Source organism: Lactuca virosa, chromosome 6 (assembly GCF_052849685.1).
Source record: "Lactuca virosa cultivar CGN04683 chromosome 6, Lactuca_virosa_CGN04683_v6, whole genome shotgun sequence".
NCBI lineage: Eukaryota > Viridiplantae > Streptophyta > Magnoliopsida > Asterales > Asteraceae > Lactuca > Lactuca virosa.
This window is the reverse complement of record NC_136431.1, coordinates 233,200,590-233,217,217: the sequence shown is the minus strand read 5'-3', so window position 1 is coordinate 233,217,217 and position 16,628 is coordinate 233,200,590. Positions and strand designations below refer to the sequence as shown.

The following is a 16,628-nucleotide window of genomic DNA, read 5'->3' as shown; positions in this document are numbered from 1 at the left end:
GACTATTTAAATTTGATGTAATAAATGTTGTTCATATTTGGATTTGTATTTGTATGTTGTGGATCTTGTTTGCATACTTAGTACTTAATTGAATCTAATCATATTATAACATAGTTGTCATGAGACTTTGAACAATATATCACGCCTCGATCGATTCCGACAAGGATCGGGGTGTGACAATTGATCCTTGACCCTAACCCCGTCACTTTTGTACCGTTAGTGAAGGGGTAAATTTGCAATTATGCACACAAGGCAAGGATCATCTTCCGATTGAAAACGATAATGGTGTTAACGTTATGGTCAGTTCGTTCCAAACACACAAAAGCATCAAACTATGATTTCGAAATGATATATCGTAAGTGACTTACTAAAGTGATATTTGATTGTGTCGATTTGATATTACGCCCAAATAGTTGAATTTTTTTTTGTTATTCTTTATTTCAGAGGGAATAAGCAACTACTTCACTCTGAAAATCCATCATTGTGGGATATTCACGAAAAGCCCTGGGAGAAGGTACGTAGATGGAACAATAGACTATGTTGACTTCGTAGATATTGACGCTTTCTCTGTGCACGAGTTGGATACAATGGTTCGAGAAATAGGGTACGTAGAAGGGCAAACTTTGTATTATCATTTTCTTATTCCAGAAGTAGAGTTGGACTTTGGTCTGTTACCTCTAGGAAATGATGGGGATGTGCATGTATTGTCAAATTATGTGGAAAAAAATAACCTTTTAAGTATCTACATAGAGCATAGGCATACAAGGGTTAACAGTTATTTTTTGTCCCCCACCAAGGTTATTATTGAGGAGTTGGTTACTGATGTCTCCCCTGAACTAGATAGGAACCAAAAGAAGGGGAAAGTTGTTGGATCTTCTAGGAAAAAGTTAGACTACTCCCAGTCCATTGTGCCATATGGAGCATTTGATGGACCTTCACAAGTGATACAGGATAATGAGCCAGTTATGGATGATGAGCCAATCATGACTGATGAGCCAGTTATGAATGATGAACCAGTTATGAATGATGTGCCAGTTATGACTGATGAGCCAATCATAGATGATGAATATGATGAGCCAGTTATGAATAATGAACCAGTTGTAGATGATGAATATGATTGTGAGGATAGTGCAGATGAAAGTGAATTTGATAGTCAACATGATGCAAAAAAAACAGTGTTTGATGAGGAACCTTTGATAGATGATGTGGAGGTGAACATGATCAACTTCTGTAGTGTACTTGATGAAGACATTGACTTGGGGCAGCCTGATTCGACAAACAATAATACAGAGGAACATGAAGACATTGAAGATGAACCTTTAGAAGTCTTAGATAATGATGTGTTTGAGTCATTTGCTAGTGAACAAGAGCCTAGAAAGAAATTGTTAAAGTCCATTCTAAAACCAGTTGCTTGTTCATCTAGTTTTATATATAGGAAGGGCATTGACTGATAGTTTGACAAATAACTTGTGTGAGGTATTTAACTCCAAGTTAGATGAGGCAAGGGACAAGCCTATAATCACTTGTTTGGAATATATTAGAGAATACCTCACAAAGAGAATTGTAAATGTTCATAAGGTGTTAGACAAATGCAAAGGTTCTTTAAGTACAACTGCAACAACAATCTTAGAAAACAATAAGACAGAGGAAAATAAGATGAGGGTTCTATTTAGTGGAGCTGATAAATATCAAGTGACTGGTCTATGGATGGAGTAGTATGTTGTGAACTTGAAAGAGAGGAGTTGCACTTGCAGGAAATTGGACATTACAGGTATTCCATGCCAACATGCTATTGCTGCAATGTATGATAAGATGCAGAATGGGTCAGAATGTGGAGATCTTGAGGCTTGGGTGAGCAAATGTTACTGGCTTAGTACATGGAATGCTATGTACCAACACACAATTGACCCAATAAATAGAAGGAACATGTGGCCTAGATCTGATTGTCCAACAACCCTTCTCCCACCCAAACATCACAAACAAGTTTGTTGTCATACATGCTTTGTATAATTTAACTTGAAACTATTTAATAAACTTGTTGATATGTAACCATATAAATTTGTTTATAGGTTGGCAGGCTAAAGAAAAAAAGGAAGAGGGCAGTTGATGAGCCAACTCAAAGTACCAAGTTAAGTAGGAAATACTTGACAGCCACTTGCAGCAAATGCCACAACAAAGGTCACAATGTCAGGACATGCAAGGGGCAGGGAGGTCCCAGTGAAGCTGGAAAGGGGAGTGGACATAAGAAGGGGAAACATGTTGTAGCTTGGTTTGTAGTTTTAAGTAATCTTTTGCTATTATGTCTAAGTAAAGTTAAAACATGTTTACTAAGTTTGGTTATGGTATGTCAGTCAAAACAATTACTTTTGATAGGTATTTTGGGTATTGTATGTTTGTAACATGATATTGCACTTACATGCATTATGGTTAATGGTAATGACACTTTGGTAATTAGTTTTTTGGTTATGTTACTGCACATTAATAATCAACATTACACTTACATGCAATCAAATTGACAATTTGCTTCCTTGCTAATATAATATCCATCACATTAAAACTAAACATCAAACTTACATTATATATAATATCCATTACATTTTCTTGTCCCAACATTACATACAATCACAGGGAAAATCCTTCAAAAGCTAAAACAAAAATGGGACCAAAACACAGATTTCCCCCCAAAAGCTTCTTGATTTTTTACTTGAAAAAGTAACACACCAAGAAAAACAACCAACTCAGACAAAGTAACCATTTCACCATCATCAATCTTGCTTCGAGATTGTTTCTTCCACGCAACAACCCCGGAATCACAACAGTTGACCTAGGGCACATGGGAGGGTCGAACCATCCAAAAAAGTTGCATGTTCCTCCTAACCTTAAGCATGATCAGAATTGACGACCTGGGTTCAAATCAGTCCACGATGTCACCAAAATCGCCGGCCTTCCACAATGGCATATCACCATCTTCTTCTATTTTGGAATAGAATGTGAGTGGGGAGGGAAGAACAGAGGTAAGGAACGAGAAGTAAAAAGGATACAAAGGTGGGGCTTACATTATATACTCTGATGCACAACAAGATGAAAAGACAAATTTACCCCTTCAGTAACGGTACAAAAGTGACGGGGTTAGGGTCAAGGACCAATCGCGCAATGAAATGAAACCTTAAGGACCATTCACGTGACTTTTTGCTAGGAAGTCCTCAAAGTGCGATATTCTGTAAACCACAGGGACCAATTGTGAAATTTTGTCTATAATAAATGTTAATAAGCTTCAAGATGTCATAAATTGTAGCCAAATATGTATTTTCTTTTTGGTCTAAATGTATAAAATAGTAGCTCAGTTATGTTCAAATCGTACTTTAATCAATATACGTCTACAAGAAGAGATGTTTTAATTTTGACAAAACTGCATTTTTGGTCCCTGTGGTTATCCAAAAAGTGTGGATAAGGTCCAAAATGTTTTCAACTTGCACCATTAGTCCAAAAGCTGAAACTTTTTGTGGTTTTGGTCCCTGAAAATTTTAAAATTAGTTAGAAAGACTATTTTGCCCTTCCATTTTGTTTATTCCATTTTTTATGTATTTCAGTAATTCACTAATTGAAAAAAAAGCAAAAATAAAATATTATCATCACCCTCCCACCCCTACCTCTTACACCGATAACCCTGCCCCCCTGTTACTGATTTAATTCACAATCATACACTGGTACGCATACATAAACTATGAACACAATGAAGTTATGGAAAAATATTATGCATATTCAACACATATGAGCACACATAATGAAGTTTTGGAAAAACTGATGCAGATTAAACACACATATGTGCACACACACACCTCTCTCTCTCTCTCTCTCTCTTGTATCTCTCGTTCTCTCTTCCTGATTCAACAAACATACACACATGCACACATACTGATAAACCATATTGAGAACATTGATAAGCCAGCACCTCCTTCTATTACTCTCTTTCTTGAGTCTCTCATTCCAGCAAAGGATTTTCACCTTCGGAGCGTGTTGCAGATATGGGTTTTAACTTGTGGTTGTTCTTGTGTGTGATGAACCCAATAGAGAAAGGGAGGGGTGAGGTTTACGAATTGGGAGGATGGGTTAGGATGATTTAGAAGATTGACTCCATTTTTCATGAGAATCGCTTTTAGGGGAATTCCATTTGAGATGAAAAACTGCTCCAGTGCTAGGGAATCATTTCAATGACGGTGGTGGCTTAAGGTGGCTCTAAAATTATGTTACCTGGTGTTTTTGTCATTGAAGGGATGAAGAAGACGATGAGGGAAAGAGGGTTTTGCAAGTGAAGAGAGAGAGAGAGAGAGAGAGAGAGAGAGGGGGGGGGGAGGGGTTACCAGTGGAGAGGGATGGATGGGGTAAGATTTTATTATTATTTTTATTTTTTTAACAACTAAATAATAAAATTAATAAAGAAAATAGAAAAAACAAATCAAAAGGGTAAAAGAGTCATTTAAAATTGTTCAGGGACCAAATCCACGAAAAGTTTGTGATTTTGGACCAATGGTGCAAGTTGGAAACTTTTTGGACTCCATCCACAATTTTTTGCTAACCACAGGGACCAAATTTGCAGTTTAGTCTTTAATTTTTGTTAAATGTTATTTTTTATTATAATGCTTTAGACATCTAGTTTTAACGTAATGTGACAATTATAATGCAAACAATAATTCTCAATTAACAAGGTCTATATATTTTGTTACAATGCTTTAACCAATATGTCGCAATTACATTTGACACCTATTTCAGCTCAACACTTTACCAACAAATTAACTTGTAGGTCCAAGATACCGGTTATCCCCAACAAAGTACATAATCCCCCAAGGTGGATCGATGGGTGGATATGCAGCCCCCAATCATCGTCTTAGTATGCTATGAGACTCGAATGGAGAGATACATGAAGTTGAAGGTCATGGTCTATAATCCCACGAATATATTTGAGAATGTGTTTGAGGACATTCATCGTGCACGTAGAGACAAATTTATTGGATGACAAAGGAGATGTCAGGGTCGGTGAATGTGAGATACTGAATTGCACCGACCATACTACGTTAAAGAGAGGGAAAAGAGATTAGGATATTGTCCCTAATTCAAATTTTGATTATAAAGTTCACCTTTTTCCATTTGGGGTCAATGGGTTTTGTCGTGGGATCGTGAGATATTGATAGGTGTCATCAATGTGATCAATAAAATCAAAACCTACGCAATATGTAGATAAAAGTTCTCTACACGCATTATGCTTTAGTGAATCAAGGTACAAGAGAAGATGGATGTGAGATTTGATTTTCATGACCCCAAAGGATTTGTTGGGTTGTGAAGGATGTTGTTTCACCATGGAAATCATGAACAGAAGGATCAGAGAGGCTAGGATCGGCTGAGAATTTAATGACAGAGGAGAAGAATGAGAAAGAATCGATCAAGATAGAATGATAGGCTATTTAGAAAGAGTGAGAGGGAGATACATAATTTTGCATAAATGCCATGTTGAATGGTATATTCATTTATTCAAAACATACAATGTACATGAAATATATACAACCTACAACAAGGTCATGGGCCTAGGTACGGGTTAAGTTATCAACAAGCTAATGGGGGTAAGCTAATGTACATACATACTAACATAGCTAGTATGGTACTAATACAATAATATACATACATGCTAATATGTTAGTATTTATGCACATTAGCTTAGCCCACAACCTTATTGTAGTTTGGATATATTTCATATAAGCACTATCTTTTGAATCAATAAGGAATATACCATATAACATAAATTAACCCTAATCATTTAAAAAGAAATTTAAACAATAACAATAACAATACTCAAATCTCATAATAAAATAATGTAAAAGTGTTTTAAAAAGAAATTTAGGGTACCCCGATTTCAGGGTTATGGGGAGAAGGCTCGCCTTTGACAATGATGCTAAGCAATCTCTTTCAGATCCCATGATTTGAACTTGGATCAATGGGTCAATAAGCCCATATCTTCCACAAGCCTTTTACCAAGTGTGCAATGATTAGATTTTTTGTATTTAAAATCAAGCATGACATACAAAAATGACATTTATTTGCAAATTAGACCCACATGATTACACCCTCGTAGCCTAACGTGTTAGCTAAAACACCGAACAAACCGGTGCACATTAGCAAACAACACCGCATGGACTGGTGCATGTTAGCAAACAACACCGCCATTTTTACCAACAAGCAAGCTACCCATAATCACTATTAATTACCATATACACCTACCCAATAACTCCATAGATGACCCTACAAACACCCATAATATAGCAAACAATACTCCAAGAACAGAAAAAAATACAATACCCCTACCCCTACTACTCGATTTTGGTTTCTCTAACCTTTTCAACCCCGACCCACTAGCGGCAGCAGCTGCTACATTTACGTTTCTACCCCTGCTAAAGCTAGACATTCTTTCAAATGCCTTGTTTACAAGAGCACTCCCTTCTGAAGCAGAAGCTGGAGTTGTTGGTATTGAATCCACAAACGACCATAAAGCTGTTGAGAACCATGAACCCGTTCCATTGCCATTATCCACATCATTTTCAGGACATTGATTTGTGTAAAATTCGGGATTTTCTTCCATTATTACACCTAGAATAATCACGCGAAAAAACAAAAAAGAAAAAAAAATTGTGTAATCAGCTAACGATTACATGTTATATATTATATGTATAATATGCCGGAAGAGGAGCTCTTAAAAAGCTTGGTCTTGAACTCCCCGAGTAAAGCTCAGAGTGCTCATGCCATTGCCATCTGGTCATGAGCTCTTAAAATGTTAGCATATCATCCATAAATGCAAGAAGGGTAAAATGGTCATTTACTCATACTTAAACATTCATTCAATCTAAAAACAGAAACAGTCTCGCTTACTCTATGGGAGTTGTTTTCTTTGGACTTGATGCGAAAAGAACTACTTAGAAGATAAAAGTGTGGGAAAAGATCTTTTCCCATTAAAGTTCCAACTGTTTTACAAAATTTTAATTGGAATAAAAATAAAAAAGGGCATCAGTACCTGATGAATGATGACAAATAGCTTGTTGAGTTGTTTGAGTAGTAGTAGTTGTGATGCTGCTATCTCCATGATTGTTGTTGTAATCCCATAAATCACAACTTATTTGAAATTCATCATTACCATGACTCAAAACTTCACTCCCAAGACCCGAGTTTTCAGGCCCATATTCCACAAACCTAGTGATCGAGTCATGGTAGAGATCGAATTCCGCCAAAGACCCGAACTCCGGAATGGAATCGGCAATTCCGGGCTGCGGACCAACCAAATCATCCAATTCAAGAAAATCTTTCAAATCACCACAACTTTCCATGAAACAATTCCCAGTCTCTTTCACTTCCGGGACTTGAGGAGGAATCTCGGGTTCATCAATAATCTTGTTCAAAAACTCAACAATATCATTTGTAAACACATTCTCCTGTTCTTCTTCTCGTACAATTTTCACGTCATTCACCGGAGTCGGAATCGGAATCAGATTCCGTTTCTGTACCAAAAAAGCATCGAGATCCACGCAATCTTCATCGTCACTCCATTCCTCCTCAACAAACGGAGCCCCATATTGCTCCCCGTTTTTGGGACCGGGCCCGCTTTTCTTAAAGATTTTGTAAAGGACATAGTGTTCTTGGGTAAATGGGCATCTTTTGAGCTCCTCTTCATCCATGGTGTATTCATGCATGACCCAATCGGTTCGTCTGCCCGAAGGTGCCCGACCTTGGTAGTAAACAAGGGTTTTCTTGATTCCAACTGGAAATGATTTCCTTTTGATGATTCTGTCTTTTCCTGTTGCTTTCCAATAACCATTCATTGTTGCTCTGCTTGATCTTCCACCATTTGGATACTTTCTATCTCGTGGGCTGAAAAAGAACCATTGTCGATCACCGGATTTTAGTTTGGATTGACCTGAATTTTGAGAAGAGATTAGTTAGTATCAATTGTTGAAAGATTTAAAGATTTAAAGATTCTTTCACATGATCAGATTTCAAAACAACAATACAACAAAAAATTCCTCTAATCAAACAATAGCATACAACAAAAGAATCAAAAGAAGAAAATCCAACAAGATTGTACATGACAAGATCAAGATAAGTAATAAACAATCATGTAAGTAATTCAAGTAACAAGATCCAAATAACCAGACTATACGGAATCAACCCCATGATCATCAAATAATCGAAGCACTTGAAGAAGTGATAAATTTAATGATTCAACAATCAAAAGAAATCAAAATAAACAAACCCTAATGACCAAATAATCACATAATCAAAACACTTCATGAAATAAGATCATATACTTAATATTCAACAAAAAAAACGAAACCCATATCAGTAAACAAATCCAAATACAGTTAATGATATCAAGAGACAGTAAAACTAAGCGAAGGAATGTATACATACCAGGTAACTCTTCTGGGTCCCACTTGTAGACATCAACTTCGCCGATGATGTCGAGCTTGAGCGATCGACCACAGATCTTCCTCTTCAGGTAATAAAGAACCAATTCTTCATCAGTCGGATGAAATCTGAAACCAGGTGGGAAGCACTTTCCGGCAGAGGGCGACGACTTGGACTTTGAAACCGTCACTGCTTCAATCAAGTCAGAACCCATCAAATTGGGGCAGAAAACACCTGTTTTTCGAACGATTGAAGGTGTGTTAGTGATTGATTGAATCTGGGTTAGGATTAATTGAAGTGGGTTTTGATCGGAGAGTGTTCTTGAGAGATTTAAGAGAGGCGTGTAGGAGAAGATTTGTGACCCCAAAGGGGATGACTTTGAGGGTTTTCTTTTGGGTCCAAGCGTTTACTGGTCTTTATTTGGTGAGTGAGCAAAAAAGGAAATATCCTGGAAACTCGCTTAAGTTTGGTTAAATTCATTTAGACTACCTAAAGTATAATGAATGACACATTGACCCTCCAACTCTTTGATTCAGGGGTGTTTATGAAATCTTATCTAACTCAATGACAAATTTTTGACAAAAGGTTTTATTAATTATATGATGAATAAAAATAAATTAAAAAGTATCTTGATTAGCTTATGTAACAGCAAAAAATATTAGTTCGTAATTCTATTTTTTTTAAATATATTTAGATTAATTTATATGTGTGTGTGTATATATATATATATATATATATATATATATATATATATATGTGTGTGTGTGTGTGTGTAAAATGAGTAAATTACCAAAAATGTAGATGGTTTGTGAGTATTATTATTTTGAAAAATAACTTTTTGATGGCAGTATAAAACAATTTTTACTAGTGTTTATTAGTTTTTCAAATATATTTTTGTAGAGATGTTGACTTCTAAAAAAAAAAACTATTAACACAATAAACATTTTTCGAACTCTATCTCACGGAGGCAATTATAATTTATTAAAGTGACATTTATTGGTTTAAATTAAATTTTATTGATGAAAGGATCGAACTAAATAATTAGTCAGAAAAAAAAAATTTAACCATTTCTTAAATCATTGTATACATATATTTAAGTGTTTACACTTTACAATATATCTTTCACATATTTGTATATTTGTATGGCTTCTTTGCATATCATACAGAAATTCAGTTGTTCTTATATTCAAATATGTTGTACCCACGTGTTGGGTCGATGTATCCAACCGGTATATTGCAAAGTTTACGGGTGTTTGACCTTATATTTATTTATTTATCATATTTATTGAGGGATAACTTTGAATAATCTACAAGGTTTTATTGGATGAATTTAATCATCTTCGAAACATCCTAGAACTTGTTTTCAATCATTGTGCTTCTAATTCCGTTCACATTACCGGACCTTTGATTAAATGACATATTCACCCCTTAAGATTTAACGTTTGTTAGTCAAAGGACGTTATTGACATTCTAACAGGATAGTCATTGTGTTGGCTTCAAAATTTTTGTCTATTTCTTTTCTTCTTCTTCTTTCATTTTTCCATTTTCTCATTCTAAAAGGAATTCTTGGTTTACGATATCGTGGAAGAAGACTAACAAAATGAATATATTCAGCCTTTAATCTTTAACATACATGTAGTACAGTTTTTGAAAGGACATACTTGACATTTTACCTGGACAATGATATGCAATAGTGTAATACAATTGTAGCGATGGAAACAGAGCGGGTTTGGGACGGGTTTTGGTAATCTCGGCCCCGTCCCCGAATATGAAAACCGGTCTCATCCCCGGCTCAATCCCCGATGGGTATCCGTTTACAAAGCACTATCGGGTCTGTGGGTATCCCAACGGGGTAATAGAGATCCCCGTTCAACATTCAATTTAAGAATAATTTTGATGCAATGAGAATACAAAGCCATTAGACTTAGTGATGCACACATAAATTCATATCCAGAATAATTTTGATAATGTACAAAACCTTTAAGAGCAGAGGTACTTGTTGTGATACATAAGTGGTTACTAGTGGCAAAAAAAAACAATAAAGACACTAGCATTCATAAATCATAATATCACTATTACTTTAGGTTCTATGAATAAAAAATAGCAAAACAGTAGCACCACAAATATATATATATATATATATATATATATATATATATATATATATATATATATATATATATATGAACGGTTTCAGTTTTCGGGTAATCGGGGCGGGAATTATGTTTACCATCCCCGTAGCCGAACCCATGAAAATTTTCTAAGAGCATACCGAACCTAATCCCGTCCCCGATTAATCGACCCCAAACCTGACCCTAATATGTCGTTTTCGTTTTTCACCATCGGGTTCGGTTTCTTTTGTCATCCCTATTGTTGAGTGGTTTATTTATACTTTAGAAAACTTTTAGAATTTTCAATTGTGCAAAAAATAAATAGAAATCTTCAAAATAGTCTTGATATTTTACCTTAATTTACGAAAAAGTCCCAAACTAAAATTTGTTTATGAAAAAAACATGAATTACCGGTAAAAATGACGATTTGACCAATTTTTCCCGGTTTACCGGTTTCATTACTTACATGGTTTCATTAAAGTCTCATTATTTTATTCTAATTTACGAATAAATCCCAAACTAAAACTTAGTGATGGAGATCAAACCTCTATAGGGGCCAAATCGTCATTTATTGATGATTTGGCCCTTTTCTCTGTGTAAATGACCCATTTTTCTCGGTTTATAGTCTGCGGACCACATCTGCAACCTCTGCAATAGAAAATGTAGATCAAACCCCTATAAACTATAATAAGAAGTTTGTTTGTTTTTTAATGCCAACCGGTTGCTAAAATAAACTGAAATTAACCAAACAATAATTAAAAAATAATTTTAAATCAAAAATTTATTTAGTTTTAATCATATTTAAATCGAATATTAAGATCATTGTGATGATATGATTTTTAAAGACGATTATATAAAATAATTAAACATAATAATTGTTAAATTTTCAAGACGATGGTTATTTCTTCGGTTAGCTTCAATAAATTTGGTATTTTTAGTGATTAACTTTATAATTTATTAACTTGTAGTTATAGATAATGTAACACAAAAAAATATTTATATGAAATTAATCAAACGGTTTTGAAATTATGTAACATATACTTGAATTGTTTATAATATTCTTCATAATAATATTAAAATAATAAACACGTTGTTGAAAATTTTAAAACAAATATATGTTAATAATATAACTTAAATTAAGGTTGGAAGTGGTTTGAAGTCAGAAATCTTTTAAAAAACAATGATTCCAATGTTTGTATCTGACAAAATGGTTCTAAAAAAACTTAGTATAGCTTCGTGATGACGCACAATGATTCCAATGTTTGTATCTGACAAAATGTCTTAAGAAAACACCGCCTTAACTTATATGTATATATAAAAATGAATAAAAGTATATATATATATATATATATATATATATATATATATATAATGTTTAATTATATACAAATTTGTCGTCTTAAGTTACGTCTTAACAAACGTCGTGGCTTGTCACACCTCATATGCCTTGTTCTCGAGTTTTTTTAGGAAGCAAATGGGAGAAAATGCGAGGAAACTTAGGAAATAGATGTTCTTGAGTTTTTTTAAAGATGGGGAGGGAAGGGAAGAGGTTAATATGAGTTTTTTTTAAGGAGGGGAAGGAAAGAAAAAGAAAGGAATGATGTTCTTGAGTTTCATTTAAGAACGGAAAAGGGAATGAGAAGAGGGGGGGGGGGGAATACTTGTTTTTTTTAAGATTTCTTTCCTCTCACTTTTGGGATGACCGGGAGGGAAATTGAGAGAAATGAGAAAGAATGAAAGGAAAGGTTACTAGTCTTTCCTTTCCCTCCATCTCCTTCCCCTCCCTTTCTTTTATAAAAAATAAAAAATAATAAAATAAATAAATAACTCGAGAACATGGTGATAATGCTTGAGGTTTGTCATTTCCGTCACGTTATGCCTCACATTGTTTAGAACATTGATTTTTATCATACATAAGAGTAGATGCCATAAGGTATCCATCTCTCCCGGATCATTTGTCACATATGTTTTTTTCTCTCGTTCTCTCTTTTGTCTTTCTCATTGTCGAGGGTATCTCTCTCTCTCTCTCTCTCTCTCTCTCTCTCTTATATTTTCCATCTCTTCCAACCCATTCAATTTTCATTTATTTTATTTTATAAGTTCAACTTTTACTAATTTAAAACAAAAAACTATAAAATTAAATTAAAAATAACTTTTAATTAAAAAAACACACTCTGATAAAACATAAATTAAATCCTAAAACGACAATTCAAATGAAAAGAAATACTTAAAATACTACAAACGGCGAGTTAAAAGGACAAATTGACAAATTAAATCCAACTACAATCACTAAATTCAAAAAAATGTGATTTTTTAAAATATTTCATGTTGTCTCGTAACGAAAATATATCATGTTATGGTGTTTACGATATTCATTTTTTTGTCACTTTTAAAACTTCTTCGTCGGAAAATCCAGGCTCTCGGGTATTCATCTTTTGGGGGAAAATAACATTAAAATATTTAACTTTTGTGGGCATTCTTTCCATTTGGAAATAATTTGATGGGTTCAATGATCTGAACCCCCCAAGTTGTGTAAAATGATCCAGAACTGTTCCCTAAAAATATGTACTTGGTTATTTTAAGAGTGTTAATGTATACTCTTGCCAACGTTACTTCTTCATGTTCGGACCATTGTAACACATCTTTCGCTTGGCCTAGGAATAACATTCACTTTGAAAGAAATTGGATTGAAATGAGAGAAATTGAATGGAATTGTAAGAAGACGTGTGGTTTTGAAATTATATGAGGGGGTATTTATAATGACATTTATTTTGAAAATGATCATTGAGAGAGAGAGAGAGAGAGAAACGTGAAACGTGAAAGGGAGAAAGAGCGAGCGAGAGAGAGAGAGAGAGGGGGGGAGAGAGAGCATCTTCCACAACCCGAATAACCGTGTTTTGGCGGTATTAGCCCTTGGCCGGATTCGTCTCCCCGACGGTATTGGCGGTTGTCTGCCTCAGCCCTCCATCCACATCGTCCTCCTCAAGGAATGGTTTGTCATATTGATTTTTCATTCTTTTTAAACATTCTAGTTTTGTTAAAAATTAAACATTTTATTAAATTATAATATTAAATTAAAAACTAAAAAACATAATAATAAAAACAAAAATAAATAAAAAAAACTACATGTTATATTTTTTTTGACTTATGGTTTTTAACTTTAAAACCCGTTTGAGTTGTTCCTCAGTGAAGTTACTCATTTTGTGTAACAACCTGTGTGTTTCATAAACAATAAACATTAAATTTTTGGGAAAATATCAGAGTTTACATGTCCTCACAACAACGAGAGTTTCAAAAATCTTTAAAAGTATTCCCAGAAACATCAACAGGTGTTACCAATTCATATAATACCCATAATTAAAGCAACAAAGATAAAACATAATACAAAACTCTAGTCTAATGTTCTTGATGTTTCTAAGCCCACACACTTTATGGTTTGGTACATGACTTAAAAACATATGGAAAAAATATCTGTCAAACTATAAGTTTGCTGAGTTAAAACATATGCCACGATGTGACATATGGAGTGTCACCATGTGGAATACCAGATAAAGAGCACGTGTCTTGGATAGAATCCACAACCTGACATGAAAGGGGTAACGACGTGGCGGTTGTTTCATCCCAAGCCCATAATTTTTAGGGTTTTATCCATATTTAATCCCATAAACTCAAGGTTCAGGTCATCTTCTTCAACCTCAAACCCTTTCAACGAAGCCCTAGCCTCCATTGTTGAGTTCTTGAGCTTTTGATGGTGTTTTGGAGTCTTGAAGGAGAATGAAGCATCCTTGGTGCATAGATCCAGCTTGCAAGTCTCATCATCATCCTTTATCTTATATTTTGGACCTTTATAAGTGTTCAACTTCCAAGCTTTATGTTCCTTGCTTTTAGATCTAGGATTTTGGTGTATTTTCTCCAAGTTTGGGAAAGTTTGGATTCCATAAAGTTGGAAACTTTATGGATCCTTGTGGTCTATTGAAGGTTATATGCTTTGGATCTGAAGTTTGGTTGAGTTTTGAATCCATGTATGTGATTTTGGTTCCATTTTCATCATTTGACCTAACATGAGCTCGACACATGCATGCCTATAAATCATCGATTTTTAGAATGTTCTTGGAGTAAAATAGCCCTATATAAAGTTAGAATGGGTGGCTTAAAGGGTTAGGGGCTTAATGCATTAAGTTACCCAAGTGCAGTATTCACAACATGACCATATGGAGGTCACGACGTGACGGTGAGGCTCATTGACTATTTCATACAGACTCTATCACGACGTGGTGGCATGACCATCATGACGTGACAACAGATTTGATCGTGATTCAGTTGTTCGTAACTGGAGTTTTGGATCGGGACTAAGTTGTTAGCTACGGCGTGGCCATGAACTGACCATGACGTGGAAGTCAACTAATGATGACTTTGACCATTGAGTTTTTGACCTGGATTGACTTTTGGTCAAATTTCTAGTTTTAGAAGGTAGACTAAGGGTTTACCTTGCATGGTTTATTAGGACATATAACACCCATAATAATCACAAGAAATTTAAACTTTTAAAACCAACCTAATTTCATAAATTGTTTATAATCATTGTTTTCAAAACATCTCAAACATCAGAGTCTCCCAAAATCATAAGTCATAAACAAGAGGATGTGTATGATCACGCCTTCGCCTTTCCGTGGTCATCCGAAGTACCTAAAACATAACCCAAAACTATAAACCAACACTTAGCGAGTTCCCCCAAAGTACCAACACATAAAAAGATAACATTTACAATAATAGCATGTCGAGTCCAATCATCCATCGGTTTGGAATACCCCCAGGCCCAATCAACAATCGGGTTGGAATGCCAATACACTATGGGTCCAGTTAACCAACGGGTTGGAATACCCCAGGCCCATCAACCATCGGGTTGGAATGTCAATCCACAACAGGTCCTGTCATCCTCGGGATAGAATACCCTCAAGCCCAATCAACCATCGGGTTGGTATGCCCCTGGCCTGTTGGCTTACGCACGAACTAGTAAAGCCTCAACCACCGACCAAATATGTGCACATATAACAGATAACATACAATAACAGTCTACAGATAGCCAGGGAGATCTACAGTCACTAAGCATAGCATCATCCTATATACCAAGATACTGATCTAACAGATCACTATAGCATGATAACATACATAATAGGATATCAAATCCAAAAGGGCCGACCTTGGTGCCTTCGACCTGCAAGTACAGTGAGGAAAACTCACCTCACAAAGTGGAAAAAAGTTGATGAGGACTCGACTCCGAATATCAGCTCTCTAACCGGCACCTATTCCAACCAAATGACCAATTTCCATTAAAATCCCAAAATACCCAAAATACACTTAAGGTCAAACTTGGTCAAAGTGTATAAATCAACTGAGTCAACCCAGTCGAGTCAACCTAACCAAATCAACTCAGCCGAGTTAACTTAGAGTGAGTACGTGGGGCGTACTCGCATGTTGACCACCTTCGGGGTGGTTGACCGCGTATATTGGGCGTACTCCGAGTATGCGGGGCGTACTCCAAGAAGATTCAAAACTCATTAAGAGCTTAATGGATTAAGCTCATGCGTCCATATTTCAGATCCATGACTAAAATACACTCAAGAGTCATAAAGTTTCCAACTTTATGACTTTGCATGCCCATTAAGTTCTTAAATCAACTTCTTAATCCATTAAGACATTCTACAAGATGCATGGAGCAAAACCAACCATTGGGACTTCATTTTTATGACTTAAGACCCCTCTTAGGGTATAAAAGGACAACTTAATGGTCAAGAACATGCCATGCTCAAGATCTAACATTTTGGGAGCAAAAAGCTTCATAAAGACATCCAAACCTAGATCTATATGATAGAGAGGTAAAGTTGCAAGCTTTATACCTTAGAAAGGTTGCAAATGATGTAGAAACCCAAGATCCAAAGTGCTTCACTCTTCCAAAATGAGCTTGGCTTCATTCCTTCTTCTTATAAGCACAAAAACACACACTCTTAGGCTTGAAATAGCTTCTCAATATGAACTAGGATTGCAAAACATCTCAAGGGGGGATGGAGGGTG

General features: G+C 35.3%; 1 protein-coding gene across 1 annotated transcript; it reads right to left on the bottom strand.

Moving 5' to 3' along the window:
* Positions 1-6,071: 6,071 nt before the first annotated feature.
* On the bottom strand, positions 6,072-8,859 carry LOC145119170 (NAC domain-containing protein 17-like). The gene is made up of 3 exons (XM_079054791.1): positions 8,449-8,859; positions 7,058-7,954; positions 6,072-6,636 (listed from the first exon to the last, which is right to left on the bottom strand). Exons 1-3 carry the CDS (start codon positions 8,657-8,659, stop codon positions 6,254-6,256), a joined length of 1,491 nt encoding a protein of 496 aa, XP_078910917.1. The 5' UTR covers positions 8,660-8,859; the 3' UTR covers positions 6,072-6,253.
* Positions 8,860-16,628: the final 7,769 nt, after the last annotated feature.

Coding starts and splice junctions, on each gene's coding strand:
- LOC145119170 (XM_079054791.1), bottom strand. CDS start 8,659: ATGGGTTCTGACTTGATTGAAGCAGTGACGGTTTCAAAGTCCAAGTCG. Junction 7,955..8,448: donor GGACCCAGAAGAGTTACCTG/GTATGTATACAT, acceptor CTCAAAATTCAG/GTCAATCCAAACTAAAATCC. Junction 6,637..7,057: donor TATTTGTCATCATTCATCAG/GTACTGATGCCC, acceptor TGATTATTCTAG/GTGTAATAATGGAAGAAAAT.